This window comes from Protopterus annectens, chromosome 5.part1 (genome assembly GCF_019279795.1).
Source record: "Protopterus annectens isolate FY-2018-M chromosome 5.part1, PAN1.0, whole genome shotgun sequence".
Taxonomy (NCBI): Eukaryota; Metazoa; Chordata; order Ceratodontiformes; family Protopteridae; genus Protopterus; species Protopterus annectens.
In genome coordinates, this window is record NC_056736.1 from 146,656,593 (window position 1) to 146,678,913 (window position 22,321).

Sequence of the window (22,321 nt, forward strand, 5' to 3'; positions counted from 1 at the left end):
GTAGTGACATATTATCTAATTTTTATCAATCATAGTTTCATATTAGTAGGCTAATGATCACTAGGGCCCTTATAACCCTAAATGTACACCCCAAACCATTTGGGTCCCAAGTATCAATGGCATCTATATGGGAAGGACATATTAGTTGGGAGGTAACTAAGAATTTGTGGGGGGAGGTTATTAAGTAGGATAATACTTTTCTTATTGTTGGACTTTGTCCATAAGGGACATGGGTGCCAGACCTGGGATAAACTTATGATTTCCCATCCTATTGTCATGATTTCAACTGAATAGGGTCAGGGATGAACTCTGTTTTACATGGATGGGGAGCTTATTTCACAGCGCAGGGATCCTTTGGGACATAGACCTGTCTCTTCAGCATGTTCTGTTTATGTCACAAGTACATTTCAGATCCTTGGATCTAGTGGTTCTGGTGCTGTTTGTTTTGCACATATGCAACAGATCCATCAGGGCTGGGTCTGAGGAAGCCCTGTAAGCCAGGCAAAGATCCCCTTTCAGCAGCCTGTAGAAGATTGAATACAGAGACAGAGCCTTTAGCTGATCAGGGTAGGAGGGGGTATTCATGCTGTGAATTCTCCTGGTGAGAAACCTTTGAGAGTGTTCTAACTGCTGCAAGTGTCTGGTTAGATACATTCCAAAGGAGGCATTGTATTCAGTGACAGGTCTGATAATGGCTGAGCAGAGAGGTACTATAACTTCCTTGGACCTGGATGCCATAGCCTTACCTATAAATTAGGTAGCATAGAATGATTTTCTTATTATCTTTACTTTGTGTTTGTCAGAGGCCAGATTGCTGTTTACATATGCTGCCAGATCCCTTACTACTAGGCCAACTCTAAGGGGTGTTTTACTGATGGAGTAATTAACTTGGGTTGACATTTTCCCAAAGGTCATTATAACACATCTTTTGGCATTGAGTTTTGTGCCATGGCTTTGGCACCAGTCATTTGTCTGTGTTAAACCCAAAAGCAAGATGTTGGTGTTTTGAAGGGAATCTATAATGGCTTCCAATTTACAGTTTTCTGTGAACTTGGTGAGCCAGAGGTCTTGAACATTACCTTTGACTTCTGAGAAGTAGACGCCAAACAGGACAGAGCCCAACATGGAGCCCTAGGGTACTCTGCTGGTGACCAGTCTCTTGATGGAGGTGGTTTCATTGATCCTGACATTGTGGGTCCTGTCTGTGAACCAGCCAGCAGTCCAGTGAGTTACCTAAGGATTTACACTTAGCTCAGAATCTTGTCAACAATGCCTGAGTGGGGTATTGTACTGAATGCCTTAGGAAGGTCAAGATATGCAGTATGCACTGCTTCACCCTTGCACATTGCGTTGGTGACCCTCTCAAATAAGTCTACCAGGTTAATCTTCTAACTGCTTCTTAGATGACTTTGGAAAATGAAAAGTTGTAGCAGGGTAGGAAAACAGATGACTTTGGAAAATGAAAAGTTGTAGCAGGGTAGGAAAACTGCATGGAATGAATAGTACCATCAGATTTAAATAACTTCTGTCTGAGCTGTTCTACTGTTAGAAGCAAATGCAAAATCTCAGCAATAAGAACAATGTTGGCCATTAAAAAAAAGAATGTTTTGCTGCTTGACATCTCAAAAATGTTCTAATAAAAAATAATCAAGTTCATTGATTGTGGAAATTTCACCTCTAACATGCCTTGTCACAATTATAACTGATTACATCTTGTAACCCCCAGGGATCCACCCTTGGACCACTGTGCAATATACGTTATGCATTAAGTCACTTACCATTTATCTTCTAAGTAGAAGTTACATGGTCTTTTACAAAAATGGAATGAACATATAGGCCTCAGAAAATTTCCCTCTGTTAATCTCAAGTTTTCTTAATAGTAATCCAACAAGGTTTTGCCATATGTTAGAAAAACAGAGGACAGGTAGAAGAGCAAGAGACTGAATAGATATCTCTGAACATAGTTTACGCAGCTAGAAATTATTGGAAAGACAACAGGCATAGTCCTGTTAAAATGATTAACCCTTTTGATTGTATACATGTTCCTGAAACATCTGCACATTTTATTAGGTATTAAAGGGCCACATATAGTACTACAACAACAGCAACAATTGTTTGTTGAGTAATAGAAGCGGCGCACCCAAACAATCTGTATTCATTTTTGGTAACCATAGCCCAAGCCCTCTGACAGGTCAAGCCTAAGTTTGGGGAGTGTAAAGGAATCTTGGGAGGTTCATTGCTATCAGGGAATTTTACACTCAGAAAATTCTCCCTATTAGGTTTCATTGTCATATATTCCTGCAGACTGATCCATGCATTATTCATGTGTTTGCATATTTAATCCAGTGTCTGCCACCTATTTAATCTGGGTACAGACCTTCACTTTTTTTTTTTTTTCAATTTCTGGGTTTAGGACAAGATTAATACTTTCTGGCCATGGCTGTTCCAATAAAATACTTTGCCTGCTCAGCCTTATTGAATAGCACAACTAGTCATTGACTAGCTCCTTTGTTTACTGCAAAGATCGATCTACAAGGGATGGTCCTAGCTGCTTAATTTTAAAATAATGTACCCCCTGCAGTATTATTGTTTTTCAATGGTGAATTTATCTAACAGGACATTTGTTGCATATGGCATAATGCATTCCTCCCCCAAACAAGTTGACTGCAGGTCCTGAGTGTAGGCAGTAGGATATGAAGACCGAAGGGATAGCCCTAAATATCATTTTTGCAGTTGGATTTCACTGAGGCAAAACAAACAAAAGTGATCTAAGCTTGTCTTTAATGTGCTGCTTTGTTTATAGTAATGCTACAGTTTAATGCTATGCAGCATGCTGTTTGAAATCTGCATTTTCCTTATTCTTCTTTCAGCAGTTACTGATGTATCCTTTATGGTAGCCATTTTGAAATGCTGGAACCTACTAGAGTGAGTCCCAAAACACAGAAATTGATAGGGTTACCACCTGACCCTCCTTGTGAGGGACAGTCCCTTTTTGGGCAGTTGGGTCCAGAGAAAAAAAAAATAAAAAATGGCAAATGTCCTGAGATTTTACAAGAAAAATATTTTCTAATATTTCATTACTAATTGCATAAAACAGTTATTTTATATCTGAAACACCTAAATGTTATATGAACTAGCATAAGCAAGTCAAATGTGACAAGAATAAGCTTTAATTTTGTCAAAAAGTGCAGTTCTGTCCTTTGCACTGGTTGTGGGTATGTTTTGTCCTGCAAAATCTCACATTTCTACAATAGGTATCCCAATTTGAGCCTTTGAAAAGGTGGCAACCCTAGAGACTGAATGGCTGTAAGACTGGACTTACATATACAAAGTATGAGATGCCCCCTTCTTGGAATATTCCCTTTTCTCTGAGGTAAGGCATTCTTGAAGTTGGTATAGATAAGTTATGGAGGTGTGGGGGCTTGCCCCCAAGATTTCCCTCTGCAAAAAAAAAAAAGAAAAAAAAATGTTTAAAAGAGAAGATCAGTCTTTGAGATTTGCTCTTCTTCTGGATTTCCGGTCTTTTTTTCGGCTTGTCAACACTTGGCACTGTTAGTGTTTATATTTCAATAGAGAGACATTTTTTATTGAATTTGCTAACTACTTATCCTAGTGCTGCTGTGAAATACATACCTGCTATAAGCGATTAGGCTATAATTTGCTACAGATTAATGACAGAACTCTGTGGTGAACACATACACTGTATGAGTCTTTTTTTTTTGCTTTCACTTTAAAGGGATATTTTTCTGTTGCTACACCAATCTCATGTCCTGTATGAATTTTTTTGTATTTTTCTGTTTGTCACATATATCATCATCTTCTTTCAGCTGTTCCCATTAGGGGTCGCCACAGCGGATCATCTGTTTCCATTTCTTCCTGTCCTCTGCATCTTGCTCTATCACACCAACCACCTGCATGTCCTCTCTCACCACATCCATAAACCTTATCTTAGGCCTTCCTCTTTTCCTGTTACCTGGTAGCTTCATCCTTAGCATCTTTTTCCCAATATACTCTGCATCCCTCCTCGGCACATGTCCAAACTAACGTAATCTTGCCTCTCTGGCTTGGTCTCCAAACCTTCCAACCTGGGCTGACCCTCTAATATACTTATTCCTAATCCTGTCCACCCTCATCACACCCAGTGCAAATCTTAATATCTGTAACTCTGCTACATCCAGCTCAAACTCCTGCCTTTTTGTCAGTGCCACTGTCTCCAACCCATATAACATAGCTGGTCTCACTACCCTCTTGTAGACCTTCCTTTTCACTTTTACTGGTACTCGTCTGTCACAAATCACTCCTGACACTTTTCTCCACCCACTCCATCCTGCCTGTACTCTCTTTGTCACCTCTCTTCCATACTCACCGTTACTCTGAACTATTGATCCCGAGTATTTAAACTCATCCACCTTCGCCACCTCTACTCCTTGCATTCTCACCATTCCTCTATCCTCCCTCTCATTCACACACATATATTCTGTCTTAGTCCTGCTGACCTTCATTCCTCTTCTCTCTAGAGCATATCTCCATCTCTCCAGGGTCTCCTCCACCTGTTCCTTACTCTCACTACAGATCACAATGTCATCTGCAAACATCATAGTCCACGGGGACTCCTGTCTGATCTCGTCTGTTAACCTGTCCATCACCATTGCAAATAAGAAAGGGCTCAGAGCTGATCCTTGATGTAACCCCACCTCCACCTTAAATGCATCCGTCACTCCCACTGCAGACCTCACCGCTGTCACACTACCCTCGTACATATCCTGTACCACTCTTACATACTTCTCTGACACTCCTGACTTCCTTATACAATACCACAACTCCTCTCTAGGCACCCTGTCATATGCTTTCTCTAAGTCTACAAAAACACAATGCAACTCCTTCCGACCTTCTCTGTACTTCTCCATCAACATTCTCAGAGCAAACATCACATCTGTAGTGCTCTTTCTCTGCATGAAACCATACTGCTGATCACTAATCATCTCATCCCTTCTTAACCTAGCTTCCACTGCTCTTTCCCATAACTTCATGCTGTGACTGATCACTTTAATCCCTCTGTAGTTACTACAGCTCTGCACATCACCCTTATTCTTAAAAATCAGTACAAAAAACACTTTTTCTCCATTCCTCAACATATAATTACCATAATTACAGCCAGTACACTACTGAGTTCTAACTGACTGGCTAACCATGGACAGAAATGATAATACAGCTATTTATTTTTTATAGGTATGAGGAACCCATCCATCTCCTGAAATTACAGAGCTTGACAGGAGATGATTATTTGGAAAGACAGCAGGAAGATTCCTTCAACAACAATCAGCCCTACTTACTGTTTATATGCCTCTGAAACGTCTACAAGTTTTACTAGGTATACCAGGCTATGGATATTACAGGAACAACTGAGTGTTCAGTGACAGAAGCAAGGGCTGAGTGACCTTTCTATCCATTTCTGAATGTCATAAGCCTATCTCTTGGTTTAGCCATCCTCACATTTGTTAAGTATGGAAGAATTTTGGGAAGCACACTGTCATCAGGGAGATTGTGGTCTCAGAAAATGTTCCTTTTAGTTACCATGCTCATGTCTATGACTTGTGCAATTTTCTAATGCAAATTTAACCAAGCATCGGTAACCACTTTACAAGTACAGCCCTTTGTTTTCTGCTTTTGGTTTTGATTTTTCCATTTAATGGGTTAAGGGCAATTATAATGCTGTTCTGCCTGTGGCTGCTTAGGTGGGGTACTGTGTGTAACCAGCTTATCTGAGTAGCATAGTTTGTCATTGATAACAGAGACATGTTGGACTGTGATCCCTGATCAATACAATAACATACATTTCTCAGTAAGAAAGGATAAAAATGGACATAAAACATTTATAAAGAGACAAAAATAATCTAATCATGATTTATTTCAGATGACTAATGATAGAAGCTGCTGATAAGCTTTATCCTGAGACTGCTTATGCTGATTGCATAAGTCTCTGCCTTCTGACTGACTCTTAGAAAATGACTTAAAACAGTGCCCTCAGTCTCCTACAAAAACAGTCCCTTATCTCTATTAAGTTTCATCAAAAGTGTAAATAATTTTGCATAATTAGGCTGAAGCTCTATACAGTTATACTCCGGAATGACCAAATTAAGAAAACTGAATCTAGAAAAGACTAAATTCAGGCACACAGACTAAAAGAATTCTGCAGATGGAAACTTCCCTGTGATATTACTAGTCTAACTATGAGGCTAAAGCATATAGTAAAGGTGATATGCTTCATTGCAAGTGTTTCACATTTCTCTAAGGTATTGTAACATCAGTGTTAGAAACATTAAGTAGACAGAATTGGAGAACTTTGCAGGGCAGGGTGCCCTGCTACAAGTAAAGGTTTTATTTAGCTGCTTTCTTTAAAAGTTGCATGGCATTCTCTGAATTCTTCTAAACAGAACATTTTTTATTTAGATTTGTATATGGGTTCATAGGCTGATAGATAAATACTGGGCAATCGGTAATCAATCTACAGACTATCATGACAAAAATCTAAAAGTTCCTGCCATCCTCAAGAAGAGCTTACTGTGTCTGAGAAACATTCCAATAGGTTTGGAAAGAGCTTTAAATGTAAGTTACTTTTAAATAAAAAGAAGGCACTAAAGTTGGGTGGTCAGTTTAGGGGTAAGATTCTCATTTTGGTTGTGAGATGTCTTGGGTTCCAAATTTGACAAGACCAGTGCTTAGTCTGGCAGTTATCACAGAGGATTAAGGTACTAAACTAAACTGTTAATGATATTCTCTCTCTAGTCCAGCGTTCACTCCTTCACCTTCATTTTGACTGCTTTTGTGATGACTGAACAAGTAAATTAATCAGCTCTTGGGAAACTGGGTTAGTAAAGACATGTATAAGGATTTATATTCAGATTTAGAAGTTTGTCAATAATGTTTGTATTGCAAAATAATGTCAAAGGCCTCAGCCAGATCCAAATATTAAATATGTCATTTTATCAGATGAGTGAGTTAATTTCTTGTGACATGGAGTGGGTTTCATCTGTCTGTCTATCTATCTATCTATCTATCTATCTATCTATCTATCTATCTATCTACCTAATTATTTCATAGGTTCATGGTATATAATAGGACATTAAGGCCTCTATAAACTTAGTCATGCAACCAAACCCAATTGTGTCCCTATGTATCGTGGGCAATTTTTAAGAGGTGGTATGTTAGTTAAGTAGTTTCTAGAGGTTATGTGGGGGGTAGGGGAAGTATGTTAGTTTGGGAATTACTGTATACCTCTGTCTATCATAGACATGTGGCCCAGACCTGGGGTAAATTTCTGATTTCTCATCCACTATTCAAGGTTACGCTTAAATAGGTTTAGTAATGGACTCGGCTTTACATGAATGGGGAGCGTATTCCACAGCATGATCCTCTGAGACAAATATTTGTCTCACCAGCATGTCTTATTTATGTCACAAGCGAAGTTTCAAGGCAGCACATAGGGTAGGATAAGGGCTGTGGCTCTCACAGGTCCACGTTGTGAGGGTGTGATCGTTAGGTGTCGATTATGTGGGAATGTGGCCAAGCTAGAGTCTTCACCATTTAATACCTTAAACCTCCTGTAACTGAATGTGTGACCTTTTTACTCTTTGCTTTGGATGTTATGTGGGATATTTTATAAGAGGCTTAATGTTTATGGATGTCAGACTTGATTTTAAGCTGTATGTTTATAAAGTATAGCCAAACAAGCTAAACTGATTAGGTCAGAAAAAGACTGAAACATCACATGTCTGCAGCTAGTGGGGGGTTGGCTTTATTGGCTTGAAGGTATGCATAAAGAGTTAAAAAGTAAAAAGGAAAAAGGTCATGGACATTAAAAAGTGATGTAGCTGAAGCACTGCTATGTTCTAAAGCAGTCATTTGCATACCATTACAGGAAGTTTAAGGTGTTCCTCATATAGGAGGATACTATTCTGAGGAAGTCTAGTTACCTAGATGAAAGCGCTAAACCTGTTTATTCATCTTCGTTTGGTTGAAAAATAAAGGAAACTACTGTTTGGATTCCAGCTGTCCTGTTATTGGGTGCTTCCTGCATAATTTTTTGAGTTGTTCAGTGGTCACAGGACATTAATTCCTTTAGTAGTTCCTCATATAGACTCTAGCTTGGCTGGGTCTTTCTTGCAGTATATATATATATATATATATATATATATACATATACATACATACACACACACACACACACACATATATATATATATATATATATATATATCTATATATATATATATATATATATATATATATATATATATATGGGTCTACTACTAAATTTCTAAGTTTCAAAACTTTGAATTTTGTATGATCGAGACCATAAGATCGAAGTTTTGAAACTTTGAACCATTTAAACAGAGATCACCATACAGCACAGAATGGCATATTTACTGTTCTCCTCACTGTAGTGCGATCTCGTAGTTGGCATATTTAATTAGCAGGGAGGTGTGGGTGGTGCAAGGGGGCTTATCCCCCTGCAAAAATGTAAACAAAACTATTTTTTGTTTTTATTTTTTTTTATTTACATTTTGGAGTTTCAAAACTTTGATCTTATGGTCTTGACCATAAGAAATTCAAAGTTTTGAAACTTCATAATTTAGAAGTAGAACTATATATATATATATATATATATATATATATATATATATATATATATATATATATATATAGCACATAATGCACTTAGCTGCCATACAGCAACATCAGGAACAGGTAATTCCACACATGAACAAGTGACTCAATAGACCAGTTTCTCCCCCTGGTGTCATCAGTGTGTAAGTGCATCCATTTCTTACTGCTTCTTAAATAGTCATACATTTAAAGTCACACCCCCATATGAACATTTCTCTATACAGTGTTACATACAAATATCTATTACAAAATCTTCTTTTGGCTTTTCCCAGTTAGGGGTCGCCACAGCGGAACTCCAGTCCGCTAATGATTGGTAGTAGATTTTTATGTACAGAGTTGCCAGCCCTGACACACAACTTCAACGAAGGTACGCCCATTCACGCATGTCTCCACACAGAAGACGCTTTAGCTGAGAATCGAACAGGACAACGTCTTACTGTGAGGCGACAATGCTACCGCAGCACCACCACCGCAGTTACAAATATCTATTACAAAATATCAACAGTTTTCAGGAAATAAATATTCACGTGTTATAACTCAAACATATTTATGCACATATACATATAAAAAAATGTATATATATATATATATATATATATATATATATATATATATATATATATATATATATATAAACAAATATACATCTATATAAAGCATATAAACATCTACACTTATTTAGTTTTTCAAAACATCTATTTTCAAATGTTAAATATGTTCATTTAAACCTGGTTTATAAGTGGCCCCTAAATTCACTATCCACAACCTTTCCTTTTTATCTAAAATCCTATGTTTGATATTTCTTGACAAATCAGTGCCCCATACCACATCAATACCAACAAACACAAAATGTGCAGAGTTATGCTCTAACTTGTGCTTATAAAGTGCACTTCTAGATCTCTTACAGTTTATGTCACTCAGATTTACCGCTTTACAGTTCTTAAAGGCCCTAGAAATCTGACCTGTATAAAACGCTCCACATTGGCATACTGCCATATACACTACCCATTCTGTCCGACATGTAATAAGGTACCTAATGTCAAAAACTTTCAAAGTATTAACAGAAGTAAAAGATCTGAACTTAAATATAATTTTCCAGTAAACCCAATTACCACAACTATTACAACCCACGAGAGTACTAACCATCTTAGGTCCCCTAGTATCATCCATTCTTTTGTACCAAGAGAGGTATTCGCCCACATTCCTACCTCGTCTGTAGCTGTAGGAGCACTGGCCACCTAAACATTGGTCAAAAAATCATCAGATTTTAAAATATGCCAGTCTTTGTCAATAACCTGTTTAATTTTATAACTGTTCGTATCATAATGTGGTAACTACTCTAACCCCAGCTTGTTTAAGCCTAACAGGTTCAGATTCTACTTCCCGAGTATTTGTTAACAAAACCTCTCTCATTATATTTAGAGCTACATTATTCTCCCTAGCTATATGGGATCAATCATACCCCTTCTAATGAACCTGTCACCCATTTTTTCAGCTTCAGCTGTATAGTTCTCATCCTGACCACAAATGCGTCTCAACCTTTGACACTGAGTTTTAGGTATATTAGTAACCATATGTTTAGGGTGACAACTACCGGCTTCCAATATAACATTTTTAGTAAAGGGTTTCCTATAAAGCCCTGTTACCATGGTACCATCCAAGGCTTTGGTTACACGGATATCCAAAAAAATCAATGGTAGAATGTTCGATCTTATCCACAAACTTAATACCAAATTCATTAGAATTAAGATAATCAACAAATAGATGCTAGTCACCAGCTGACCCTGACCAGATGCCCCAATGATCATCCAAGTAATGTCGCCACATCACTAAATTATGTATAAATGGATTATTTTCACCATATATCAAACACTTTTCCAAAAACCCCATAAAGAGATCAGCATATATTGGGGCAAAAGTAGTGCCCATTGCTGTCCCTTTTAGCTGCAAGTAGCACTGTTTATCAAAATAAAAAACATTAAGATCCAAAACCAATTTCACCAACTTTAACAAAAAATCACAGTGCTCTAAAGAATACCTTTCTGATTTAACTAGCTAAAATTGTACAGCAGAAATACATTCATGATGTGGTATACTTGTATATAATGATTGTACATCCAGTGTACAAAGGTAGCAATCGTGGGTAAGCTGTAAATCATTCATTAAACACAAATATTCATTAGAATCTTTAACTCTAGATCTAACTAAAGGCAGTAGTGGTTTAAGCTGACTTTCCAAATTCAAGGAAATGGGTTCCATCAATGAACCTCTACCTGACGCTATTGGTCCGCCAGGTGGGGGGGAACACATTTTTATGTATCTTACGTAATATGTAAAACAGTTGCGGTTTAGGTTCTTCCACTATTAATTCTTTATATACAGCCTCTGAAATGTATCCTTTAGTTTTACACTGTAAAAGTATTGCATCAATCTTACATTTAAAATCCATAGTAGGATCTAAAGGCAGCTTACAATAATATCTGCCATCACCTAGCTGTCTTAAAACTTCCTTAGTATATTCATTTGTTTCCCAAACCACTGTAACCCCTCCCTTGTCAGCCTTAAGCACTACCAGATCCTTGTTCTCTCTCAATTGCATTAAACCTTTCCATTCAGTTTTAGACAAATTGTTATGATGTTTAAATATTGTACTTTGATTAACATGCAAATCTTTTAACACCAGCTCCTCAAAAAGCTTCACCCTAGAATGGTATGGAGGGTTAAAAGAAGGTTTCTTAACTTTAAAACTGGCAGGTACAGCATATGTAGTTTCACAGTTGTTACTATAAAAATATTTCAAAATTTAAAGCCCCACAAAAGTTTTTAACATCCATATACATATAGATCATACTGTGACACAAAATGTGATAGAACATAGTTTAGCCCTTTTTTCAGTGCCGGTAGTTGTCACCTTAAACATATGATTACTAACATACCTAAAGCTCAGTGTCAGAGGTTGAGACATATTTGTAGTCAGGATGAGAACTATATGGGTGAAGCTGAAAAAATGGGTGACAAGTACATTAGAAGGGATTACGATAGATCCCATATAGCTAGGGAGAATAATGTAGCTCTAAATATAAAGAGAGAGGTTTTGTTAACAAATACCCGGGAAGTAGAATCTGAACCTGTTAGGCTTAAACAAGCTGGGGTTAGAGTAGTTACCACATATGATATGAACAGTTATAAAATTAAAAGGTTATTGACAAAGACTGGCATATTTTAAAATCTGTTGACTTTTTGACCAATGTTTAGGTGACTGGTGCTTTTATAGCTACAGAGGAGGTAGGAATGTGGGTGAATATCTTTCTTGGTACAAACGAATGGATGATACTAGGGGACCTAAGATGGTTAGTACTCTCATGGGTTGTAATAGTTGTGGTAATTGGGTTTACTGGAAAATTATATTTAAGTTCAGATCTTTTACTTCTGTTAATACTTTGAAAGTTTTTGACATTAGGTACCTTATTACATGCCGGACAGAATGGGTAGTGTATATGGCAGTATGCCAATGTGGAGCGTTTTATACAGGTCAGATTTCTAGGGCCTTTAAGAACTGTAAAGCGGTAAATCTGAGTGACATAAACTGTAAGAGATCTAGAAGTGCACTTTATAAGCACAAGTTAGAGCATAACTCTGCACATTTTGTGTTTGTTGGTATTGATGTGGTATGGGGCACTGATTTGTCAGGAAATATCAAACATAAGATTTTAGATAAAAAGGAAAGGTTGTGGATAGTGAATTTAGGGGCCAATTATAAACCAGGTTTAAAATGAACATATTTAACATCTGAAAATAGATGTTTTGAAAAACTAAATGTGTGTAGATGTTTATATGCTTTATGCAGATGTATGAGTATATTTGTTTATATATACATATTTTTATATGTATATGTATATAAATATGTTTGAGTTATACCACGTGTATATTTATTTTCTGAAAACTGTTGATATTTTGTAATAGATATTTGTATGTAACACTATATTGAGAAATGTTCATATGGGGGTGAGACTTTAAATGTATGACTATTTAAGAAGCAGTAAGAAATGGATGCACTTATGCACTGATGACACCAGGGGGCGAAACTGGTCTGTTGAGTCACTTTTTCCTGTGTGGAATTACCTGTTCCTGATGCTGCTGCATGGCAGCTAAGTGATCTATGTGCTGTTGTTTCCATTAAACCTGAATTATTTGGATTGCCATATGGACTGACTTTTTTAAAAGTATTCTGGAAGAAAATATTTATGCTGGACCTTTAGTGATGTGTATTTATTTTGGCCTGTGCATTCTGTGTTTGACTGCGAGCACCAGGATTGTTTGGGTGTTTATATATATATATATATATGTGTGTGTGTGTGTGTGTTTGTAAGTGCAGTGCTTTCTATGTAGGGCAAACATCTTTCACTTGGAAACAGTTCATATCTCCTCACAACAGATGTATTACGTACAAGAGATAAAATGCAGTGCATTATCTAAACACTGTTTCACTTACCAAGACAGCAAACTTTACTTTTTGGGTCTGGATATAATTATAATTTCTACCATGAATATGTCATATGAGCATCGAAGGGAAGGTTTATGGATGGTGAACTTAGGAACAACCACCCACCCTCTTGTCAGAATGATAGGTTTTAAAGAAGAGCAACCACATGCATATATTACAGTAAATGTTTGATTGTTTAGGATATACTTTGCCAGCATGATTTATAAACATGGTCGGATAAATTCTCACAAAGTATACCTCTCAACCACTGTGATTTAGGCTTAAGGCTATCAGTTTGGCCCTCAAAATTTGCCTTGCAATTCCTACATTTACCAATTTTCTTTATAAAGTCAGACCAGTTTATGGCTACATATCTCAAAAAATAAACTAACACTATACAAGAATCCATATCACTAATCATATAGGGTTTAATACGTATAAGGACTTTCTACTGTGAACAATCAGAAGGTGCTCCTCTTTCTGACATTCTGTTATGGTGATATCACTCAAACTCTGAACATTAAAAATCATAGAACTAGTGTTTAAAAATCATAGCAGAAAGTCAAAACAAGAACACTTTCTTATTTCTATGAATAGAAGGATGTTCAGATACTAGACTACATAAAGTCATTGATAAGAACTTTTTTCTATTATGCTTATTTTTTGCTATTTAATAATGTATATGTCCTTAAAGAAATTTAACTTTAGCTCTAGGAATGTCACAACTAATTCTAAGGTCAAATATTGCTAAATCATAGCAATTGAGAGGTATGGCTGTGAATTATGCACATCAGTGCTATAATTTTTAATGCTCAGAGGTTAAGAGAAATACCAGTAGGTGATGCTACACCATAGTTTCAACTAGCTGGGAACTAGACAGATTTTACAATTTTTGGAATTCAGAAACAATAGCTTGGAAGCATGCAGTGTGTATTCAAATATATTAACGTGATAGGGCATTTTTATTGGGGAAATAAGTTATTATTCATTAAAAATGTGGTTGTAAGTGAAACTGTTCACACAATTTAAGTCCACATAGAAATTGTCTTGACAGAGGATGAGTATACCAGTTTACTTAAATGATGACTGGCTAATGATTAAATGGTGACCAGGTAATGATTAAATGGTGACCAGGTAATGATTAAATGGTGACTGGCTAATGATTAAATGATGACCAGGTAATGATTAAATGGTGACCAGGTAATGATTAAATGGTGACCAGGTAATGATTAAATGGTGACCGGCTAATGATTAAATGATGACCAGGTAATGATTAAATGATGACCAGGTAATGATAAAATGGTGACCAGGTAATGATATTTTATTAAGCCTTGAGGAAACTGAAGATAAATCCACAGCCTTCTGCTTATTAGTGAGCCTTAATAAAGAAGGTTACTACATATTGTACTCTGGACTCCAACTAGAGTTTGTTTAGATTATTTGGGATTCCATGCACTATAATGTAATGTTTAAACTATTTATGCGTGTGGGCAGGGGCAGTATTTGTAAGTCTAGATCTACAAGATGCTAGTTGTGATGAAAAACTGTATATTCATTGAATTTACATACTCTGAAGCAGGCAGTTTCAGTCAAACAACACTGATGATAATAGGTAGCTTGTAGGAGTTACTAGGCCTGCAGTCCTGGGGACGATTATGGACTATTAGGAAGCCTAGCCTAATCCCCCAATTATCCAAAAGCACTGCCTGATTAAGTGACCTTTGCAAGGTCACACAGTACGCAGATGAAAACTGAGGGAATCAAGCCACGTACCATTTGAACTTCGACTTACAGCCTTAAACCACGGTGCCAAGGGTGCCAAACACATGCTTGTTTGATAATATGACATCGGGTGAAGCTTTAATGGAGTCTTTTGGTATTCTTAGATCCATACACTTCTATCTCTCTGTAACATGTCACTTCTTATAGACTCACCATATTCTAAAAATACATAAGATGTTTTAGACTTACTTGTATCCTGAAAGTTGACATCGTTTCCATTGTAGGCATTCTTCAGTTTGTTGGTCATCACCCTCAGGGCCATGATCTGCTGACGAATGAAGGTGTCTGGTCTTGTTATGTCCACTTCTACTTCAGGGTTGTTGATTTGATTGGTTAGGCCATCATTCATAATTTCAGGCAAGTATCTGGCAAACCAGATTAAACAAGAAGGCAGTTAGCTTAGCTGTTAGCATAGCTCCCATTACATACCATCAACAAGTAACTAGGTTGTCTATTCTGCTGCTGGACTGTATTTTCAGTAGAAAGGTGCACTCATCATTTACTGTCCCAGTTATAATATGTATCTTCATTTGGCATATTGTCTTCTCTTTAATCTCCAGACAAACTTACAAACCAAATAGTCATTCACTCAGTCAACAGTCAAACAATAAGTCAACAAACCAACCAACCAATCAACCAACCAACCAACCAACCAACCAACCAACCAACCAACCAACCAACCGGCCAGTCAGATCAATTAGTCCAATCATTCTATTATCTACACTGTCATTCATATGTTATGCTTCTCAAGAGTATAAGAACCACATTCTATAATTACTGACCTAGTAAAAAAAAGAATAGAAATGTAAATTTCTCTCAGTCAGAGAGGCATTTTCTTAATTTGGATCACTAGCCAAATAAAAAATATGTTTGTTTCTCTGTTGTTTCCTTTGTTTTGTAACTACTGATCATGGACCAATCAAAATATTTTGGCTTTATTTCATTAGGGTCACTCAAATTGAGTGTGTTCAAATGACCAGTGCAAGTTTTTGTACTTGATCATATTTGATCTCTAGAATTAGAAAGAGTGTGTTCATAGGTTCATAGGTTCATACTAGGCTATCTACCCTAGGGCATTTATAAGCCTAGCCAGAATGTGTTTGGCTTTCGCCACCCATTTTAAATTAATTTTGCTATGCCCTTTTTTTGAGGTTAGTATATTGTGCCTCTGTCTAACAGTGACAGAGAAGAGATAGCCGGGGTAAACCTATGATCTCCCATCCACTCATCAAGATTCCTCTTGAAGAGAGTCAATGTGGGACTCTGCCTAACCTGGACTGGGATTTTATTCCAGAGTGAAGGGAGCCTCTGGGTTATGAATCTGTCCCTCCAGCATGTCCTATTTATTTCAGTGCTGAGGTTCAAGTCTCTCAAGCGTGTAGCTCGATAGGATTTGGATTTTCTGAGGTGCAGCATGTCCATTAATTCTGGGTTGGACATGGCTTTATACGTCAGGCACAGATCGCCTCTGAACAGGCGGTATGCCACTGAGTAGAGCTGGAGTTTCTTTAACCGGGCAGCATATGGCATTTGTTTGAGCCCTTTGATCCTCTTGGTGAGGTACTTTTGGGGTCTTTCCAGTTGCTGCAGGTGTCTGGTAAGGTACATCCCAAAAGGGCATTGTACTCAATTATGGGCCTGATGAGGGATGAGTAAAGAGGCATGATGACCTCCCCTAATCTAGATGTGAATCCCTTCATGATTAGGTGGGCTATATAAAATGTTTTTCTAACCACTTTGGCCACGTGGTTGTCAAATGAGAGATTGCTATCAACTTGGGTCCCCAGGTCCCTAATTACTTCTTCTGTACTTAATGGATTACCACCTATGTGGTAATTTGTGGGCACTTTGTTTTGCCAAAGGGATGACTATACACTTTTGGCATTTAGCTTGAGGCCATGGCTCTGGCACCAGTTGTCTGTTTCTATGAGGCCCTTTTGGAGGATGCTTGTGTCGGCTGGAGAGTCGATTATGGTGCCCAGTTTGCAGTCATCTGCGAACTTGGTCAGCCACAGTCCTTCCGTTTTGGCCTGTACCTCCGAGAAATATATACTGAACAAGAGAGGTCCCAGGACTGAGCCTTGTGGGATGCCACTTGTAACTGGTTTGGAGTCTGTCATGGCTCCAGCAATTCTAACCATGTGGGTTCTGTCCTTGAGCCAGTTTGCAACCCATCTAGTGACATAGGGGTTTATATTTAAGCTGGTGAGCTTATCTATAATGCCCGAGTGGGGTATTGTATCAAGGCTTTGCGAGGTCCAGGTAGGCTGTGTTGACCACCTTGCCCTCATCAATGGCCTTGGTGACTGTTTCAAAGAAATCAACCAGGTTTAAGAGGCAGGATCTGCCCTTAACAAAGCCGAACTGGGTAGGATCCAGTGTCTGTAGGTCCCCAATATCTTTATTTATGAGGTCCATGATTATCCTTTCCATAGCTTTGCAGACCAAGCTAGTCAGGCTTATGGGGCGATAGTTTCCAGGATCCGTTGAGGCACCACCTTTGTGGAGAGGGACCACAGTTGCTGTACGCCACTCTTTGGGTACATATCCTGTAGTAAGGCTGAGATTGAACAGTAGTTTTATGTTTGGGTTTAGCTCTTCTTGGAGTTCATGTAGAACGCAGCCAGGACACCGTCTGGTCCCATTGATGCTGTGTTTTTTGCTTTGGAGAGGGCGGCTCTTACCTGAGCATCCGAGATGTCAGGGGGGCAGCACTCTGCTGGAATAGATATTTGCCCCTTTGGTGGGAGGAGAAGTTTGCACTGAACCTGTCACCTAGGATGTTGGCAATGTCTGTGGGTTCAGAGTATTTTTTGTCATTTTGGACTAATTCTGAGCATATCTGGGAATTACCACCCAGGTTCCTAACATAACTAAAGAAAGCCTTGTGATTATCCTTAGTGTCCTGTGCAATTTTTCTCTCGAAGCTGGCCTTAAACGATTTTATGAGTGCCCGTAGTTTTTTTGCTAATACTGATCAGAGATGCCTTCCCTTTTTGGAATTTTGCTCTATCATTTAGTAGCTTCCTCCTTCTATTATATAGCTTGTTTATGGCTGGGGTCCACCAGACAGGACGTCTGCCTTTGGAGGATTGGGTCTTGGTTTTATTTGGGATCACATGATCCATGCATTCCTGAAGGTGTTCATAGAATGCGTTTATAAAGGATTCTGCGGTCTGGGCCATATTTTCCACAGGCCTGGGTCTTTGAAGGATTCCACCTCAGTTTTGAGGAGTGTGAAATTTGCTTTAGAGAAGTTTTTCACTGTGCTTTTCTGGGCACCGGGTCGCGTCGGGATGTGAACATCCAGTGAGATTAGTTTATGGTCTGATCTTACCAGTGAGGGATACACTTCTGGTCTGGAGCATAGAGTCCCCATGTTGGTGATGATCAGGTCCAGTATGTTTTCCCCTCTTGTGGGAGTGGTAACAAGTTGTTCCATAGCATTTGAGTTTATAAATTCTAGGAACCTTTGGGCTAGGGTGTTGGAGCTAAAGTAATGCTCCCAGTCTATGTTTGGGTAGTTGAAGTCGCCCAATATAATGGTGTTTGGAGAGACCTTCATATTTTCCAGTGTTCTCATGAAGGCCAAGTGGGGTTCCTGGGTTAGGGAGGGTGGTCTGTAGCAGGCTATAAACTGGAAGGCAGTTCATCCTTATAAAACCACACACTTACTGAGTACAAGTTACTGATCTGGCCTGGCATGGTTTACATTAAAGCACAAGGCTGCTCCATGCATTATGGGATTACTGCACCATAACTTTAATTTACTCCAACATGCTTAAATGGACAATCAACAACTTTCTTCTGCAGATTCCACTCTGCCCAAAACAGCCCATTCAGAATGGGTGACTGGCATGCCTGAAATGAAAATGAGATGGATTGTTCAGTTATATATTCATTAATGCAAACATGGTGAACAGTGACAGCAAACAGTTCTGTAGTTATCTGCACTTCTGAGTATTTTCACTATTAATACTTTTGCAACATTGAGATAAATGTGCAAATATGGTATAGCCAGCTAACTATGCTTGGAGCATTGCACTTACGTGTTCACGTGAATTGCACTAACAGTGCAGGTTTCACACTCCATCAAAATAAAATATTTTTTTAAGAGAGAAAAATATTGTCACATTGTTATATTCACAAAGAGCAAATTTCACTGAAACTGATCAGTGCTTACATACAAGCACTATACCCAGATCTGCTTTTTGAAGAATACATGAAAAGGTAATGAACTGATCTTCTACCTATACTAATAACATATTTTATCCCATTCAAAATATCTCAAATAATTTTGCTTGGAATTCAGTGAACCCTAATCATTTGGTACCACACATTACAATCTGTGGACTGATGTGTAAGTGCCACACAGTCTTCTAGAAATTTGCATGTCTGGCTCCATGTCTCCTCCTGTAATGCTACAGGACTGGTGTGAAACTACCACACCATCTGATCTCTCTCTCCTTTTTGTTTTTCTGCTTTTTCATTGTTCATTTTACTTCTTGCTGCACTTGAAAGAGACTAGCATAGACTAGGTTCAGGGTCTGCTCAATCTAGTACTGTTTCTGACCTTTGTAGCTTGTAGGACAGTTAATCGTTTGTCTAGAGAGACCTAGCTGTGCTTTGTGGGAGGGAGTTTCAGTTTGGTCTGATCTAGCTATAATTAGGGCATTTTTGATTGGATAATTTGAACTTTGGCTGGTTCCTATTTCTCTGCCTTAAATAGCCAGTGCTTGAACCAGTTTCTGCTTATTTTCTCAAAGCTGCAGTGAGTTAGGCCTTCTGCCCTTGCTCTACTGTTTTCCAAAAAACTACTGTGAGACTACAAAAGGTGTTTATTTTCAACTTTCTGCACTTCTGATTAACTAAAACAATATTTGCTGCACAGCTTTTAAACTGTGCAACTGTATTTTAGGCTTAGTGAATTGAATTATTACCTCTGTTCTGATCTTGTCTCCCTACCCACCCGCTCAACTGTTGTGGTCTTAAAACTTGGTAGCTTTTGAGTTGCCTGCCTCTGCTATAAATCTGATATTGGATAGTCCTCCCAGTTCCAGTTTGTCAGCTCATTCTATTGAGTACAGTAAGATCAGTTGTGAAGGCCCACCCATTGCATCAGCTCATTCTGAGGACAGTGAGACCAGTTGTGAAGGCCGGGTCTATATTAGAATAATGAAGCCTCACTTACGCAAATCCCAAAAGGCCAACACATAAACAGTGAACCACATAACATCGAACGTCCTTAAGTGCGAAATTCAAAATACTGAATCACCATAGTTGTCCACACCATGTTTAGTGAGGTAAAACATCAGTAGGAGATTCCCTTATCTGGTATAGCTCCCTAACGTAAATGTGCAATAGTTACTGACCTTAGGTTTAGGGTGTGGGTTAAGGTAAGTGCATATATAGTAATACATTCATATTTATTTTGTTTGGGTAGGCAATACGTAGCAGGAGGTGGAGTTGGCTAACTATGGCAATTTGATATTTTGAATTTCACGCTTAAGGATGTTCGGTGTTCTTGCAGTTCACTGTGTATGTGTCGGCCTTTCGGGATTTGTGTGAGGTTTCGGCATTCTAATATAGACCCGTGAAGGCCTACCCCCTTAGCTTCTTAACCTTGAATCATCTCCTGTTTCCTCCCTTTCTACTTAAAAAAATGTGCCTCTTCCTATTTTATTTTGCTGCTTGTGCTTAGGTGTTCAATTGCATTTATTCTGCTGCAGTCGCTTGATTAAATTGTTCTGCATTTACCCTGTGGTGATTTCAAAGCTGCTGAGCAAATCTACAGAACTAAGTGCCATTTTTCAATTTATTCTTACTTATACTGCACTTGTATTTGATTAACTGTGCTGTTTGCATTACTTCTGCACTGTAGTTTTTCACTGTTTTATTGTTAAACTGTTTAACTGAGTGTGAACTGTTCTGCTGTTATATTTAAGTGTGTATCTGTTCTCCTGTGTTAAATTGAAATAAAGTTTAAATATCTTTAGTATAGTCTGGTTACAGGTTTTGCTGTATCCAGATCTGTTTGTGTGTTTTTGTGTTTCCTGTGTTTCCTGCTACACCATCTTGTGTTGGCTGGGGCCTACCTGCACTAAGTGGGAGTAAGTAAACTGGCTGGAACTCATCTGGCATAGGGTGTTTAGCTAAGAGCTCAGGGACAAGGGTGGATCTGTCAATTCCAGTGTTTCTATTTTACTTTCATTTTTGTGGTATTTAAACCCCCACATTTGTGCGGGTTTGCACTTTTTTGTCTGTCGCACACCGCTGTAGCACTGTTTTAAAACTTTGCAAGGTATCTCAGCTGCATTTTTTCCCTTCCAGCACTCCTGTGTAAGTGAAGCCCTCCTTTGCAGCTACTGTACTGATTTTATCCAGCCCTACTCCCACCTATAGGTACTCTTCTCAGACAGTACCCACTCTACATTCCCTGACCTCTCTTTCACAGATTCTGGCAACCATGGACAGAGAAATTCCTATGGTTTCTCCTGCTAGTCTGGTTGATATGGGCATCCTGAGACAGTGTAGCAACTGCCTCATGTACATGAACAACCCTCTACTACTACCACCTAGGAACACAATATGTGAGAGATGCAATTACATTAAGAACTTAGAATCCTTGCTCTCTCAATCACAAGCCATCACATTTGGCACTGAGAAGGCTGTCTGCACAAACACTACAAACACCACACCTCTAACACCACCCACACCTGTTAGAAATACTCCCACATATGCAGAGATTCTCAACAAAAACATACCTAAACAAAAGAGACCTTTGAGGCAAAACACACACGCATATCACAACCCACAGCACCAAGCGCCACAGATAGTACACACGTCTGTGTCTAACAGCCTCTGAGACCCAGCCACAAACCCAACATACTAATCATAGGAGACTTTATCATGAGATACACAGATGTGCCCCTCACCAGGCTGGGCAAGGAGAAAGTCACTGTAAGTTGCTTGTCAGGTGCTAGAATCTGCCATATCACGCACGCACTCAAGTCTCTCAACAACAGGTACTGCTATCTCTGTTATAGTCCATGTTGGTGTGAATGATTTCAGATGTACCTCTCTGGACTATATGAAGAGAGACATGACTGAGCTCACTGAATATGTGTCCCTGGCAGGTATGTCCCTAGTCTTAACCAGTATCCCACCGTCAACCAGAATAATGCCTCAGTACAAACAGAAAATGGTTGACTTTACAAATGGCTTAGTTTCTGGTGTCATTCCAAAGGGGATCCAGTACCTGACAGCCTTGGAGGATATGCTTGACAACCATGATGCTTTGCCAGAGATGGCCTTCATCTGTCCCCCTGGACTTCAGGCTTCTGGCAAAGGCTCTTGTCTACCCCATAGTGCCTTTTTTAGGCAAAGTCA

The 22,321-nt window shown here is 38.6% G+C and overlaps 1 protein-coding gene across 1 annotated transcript in view; it reads right to left on the reverse strand.

Moving 5' to 3' along the window:
• GPC6 (glypican 6) overlaps positions 1-22,321 on the reverse strand; it is a 207,702-nt gene that overhangs the window by 12,887 nt on the left and 172,494 nt on the right. The window contains exon 3 of the mRNA XM_044072758.1: positions 15,122-15,297. Within this exon, the coding sequence (XP_043928693.1) occupies positions 15,122-15,297 (176 nt within the window). The remainder of the gene's footprint in view (positions 1-15,121; positions 15,298-22,321) is intronic.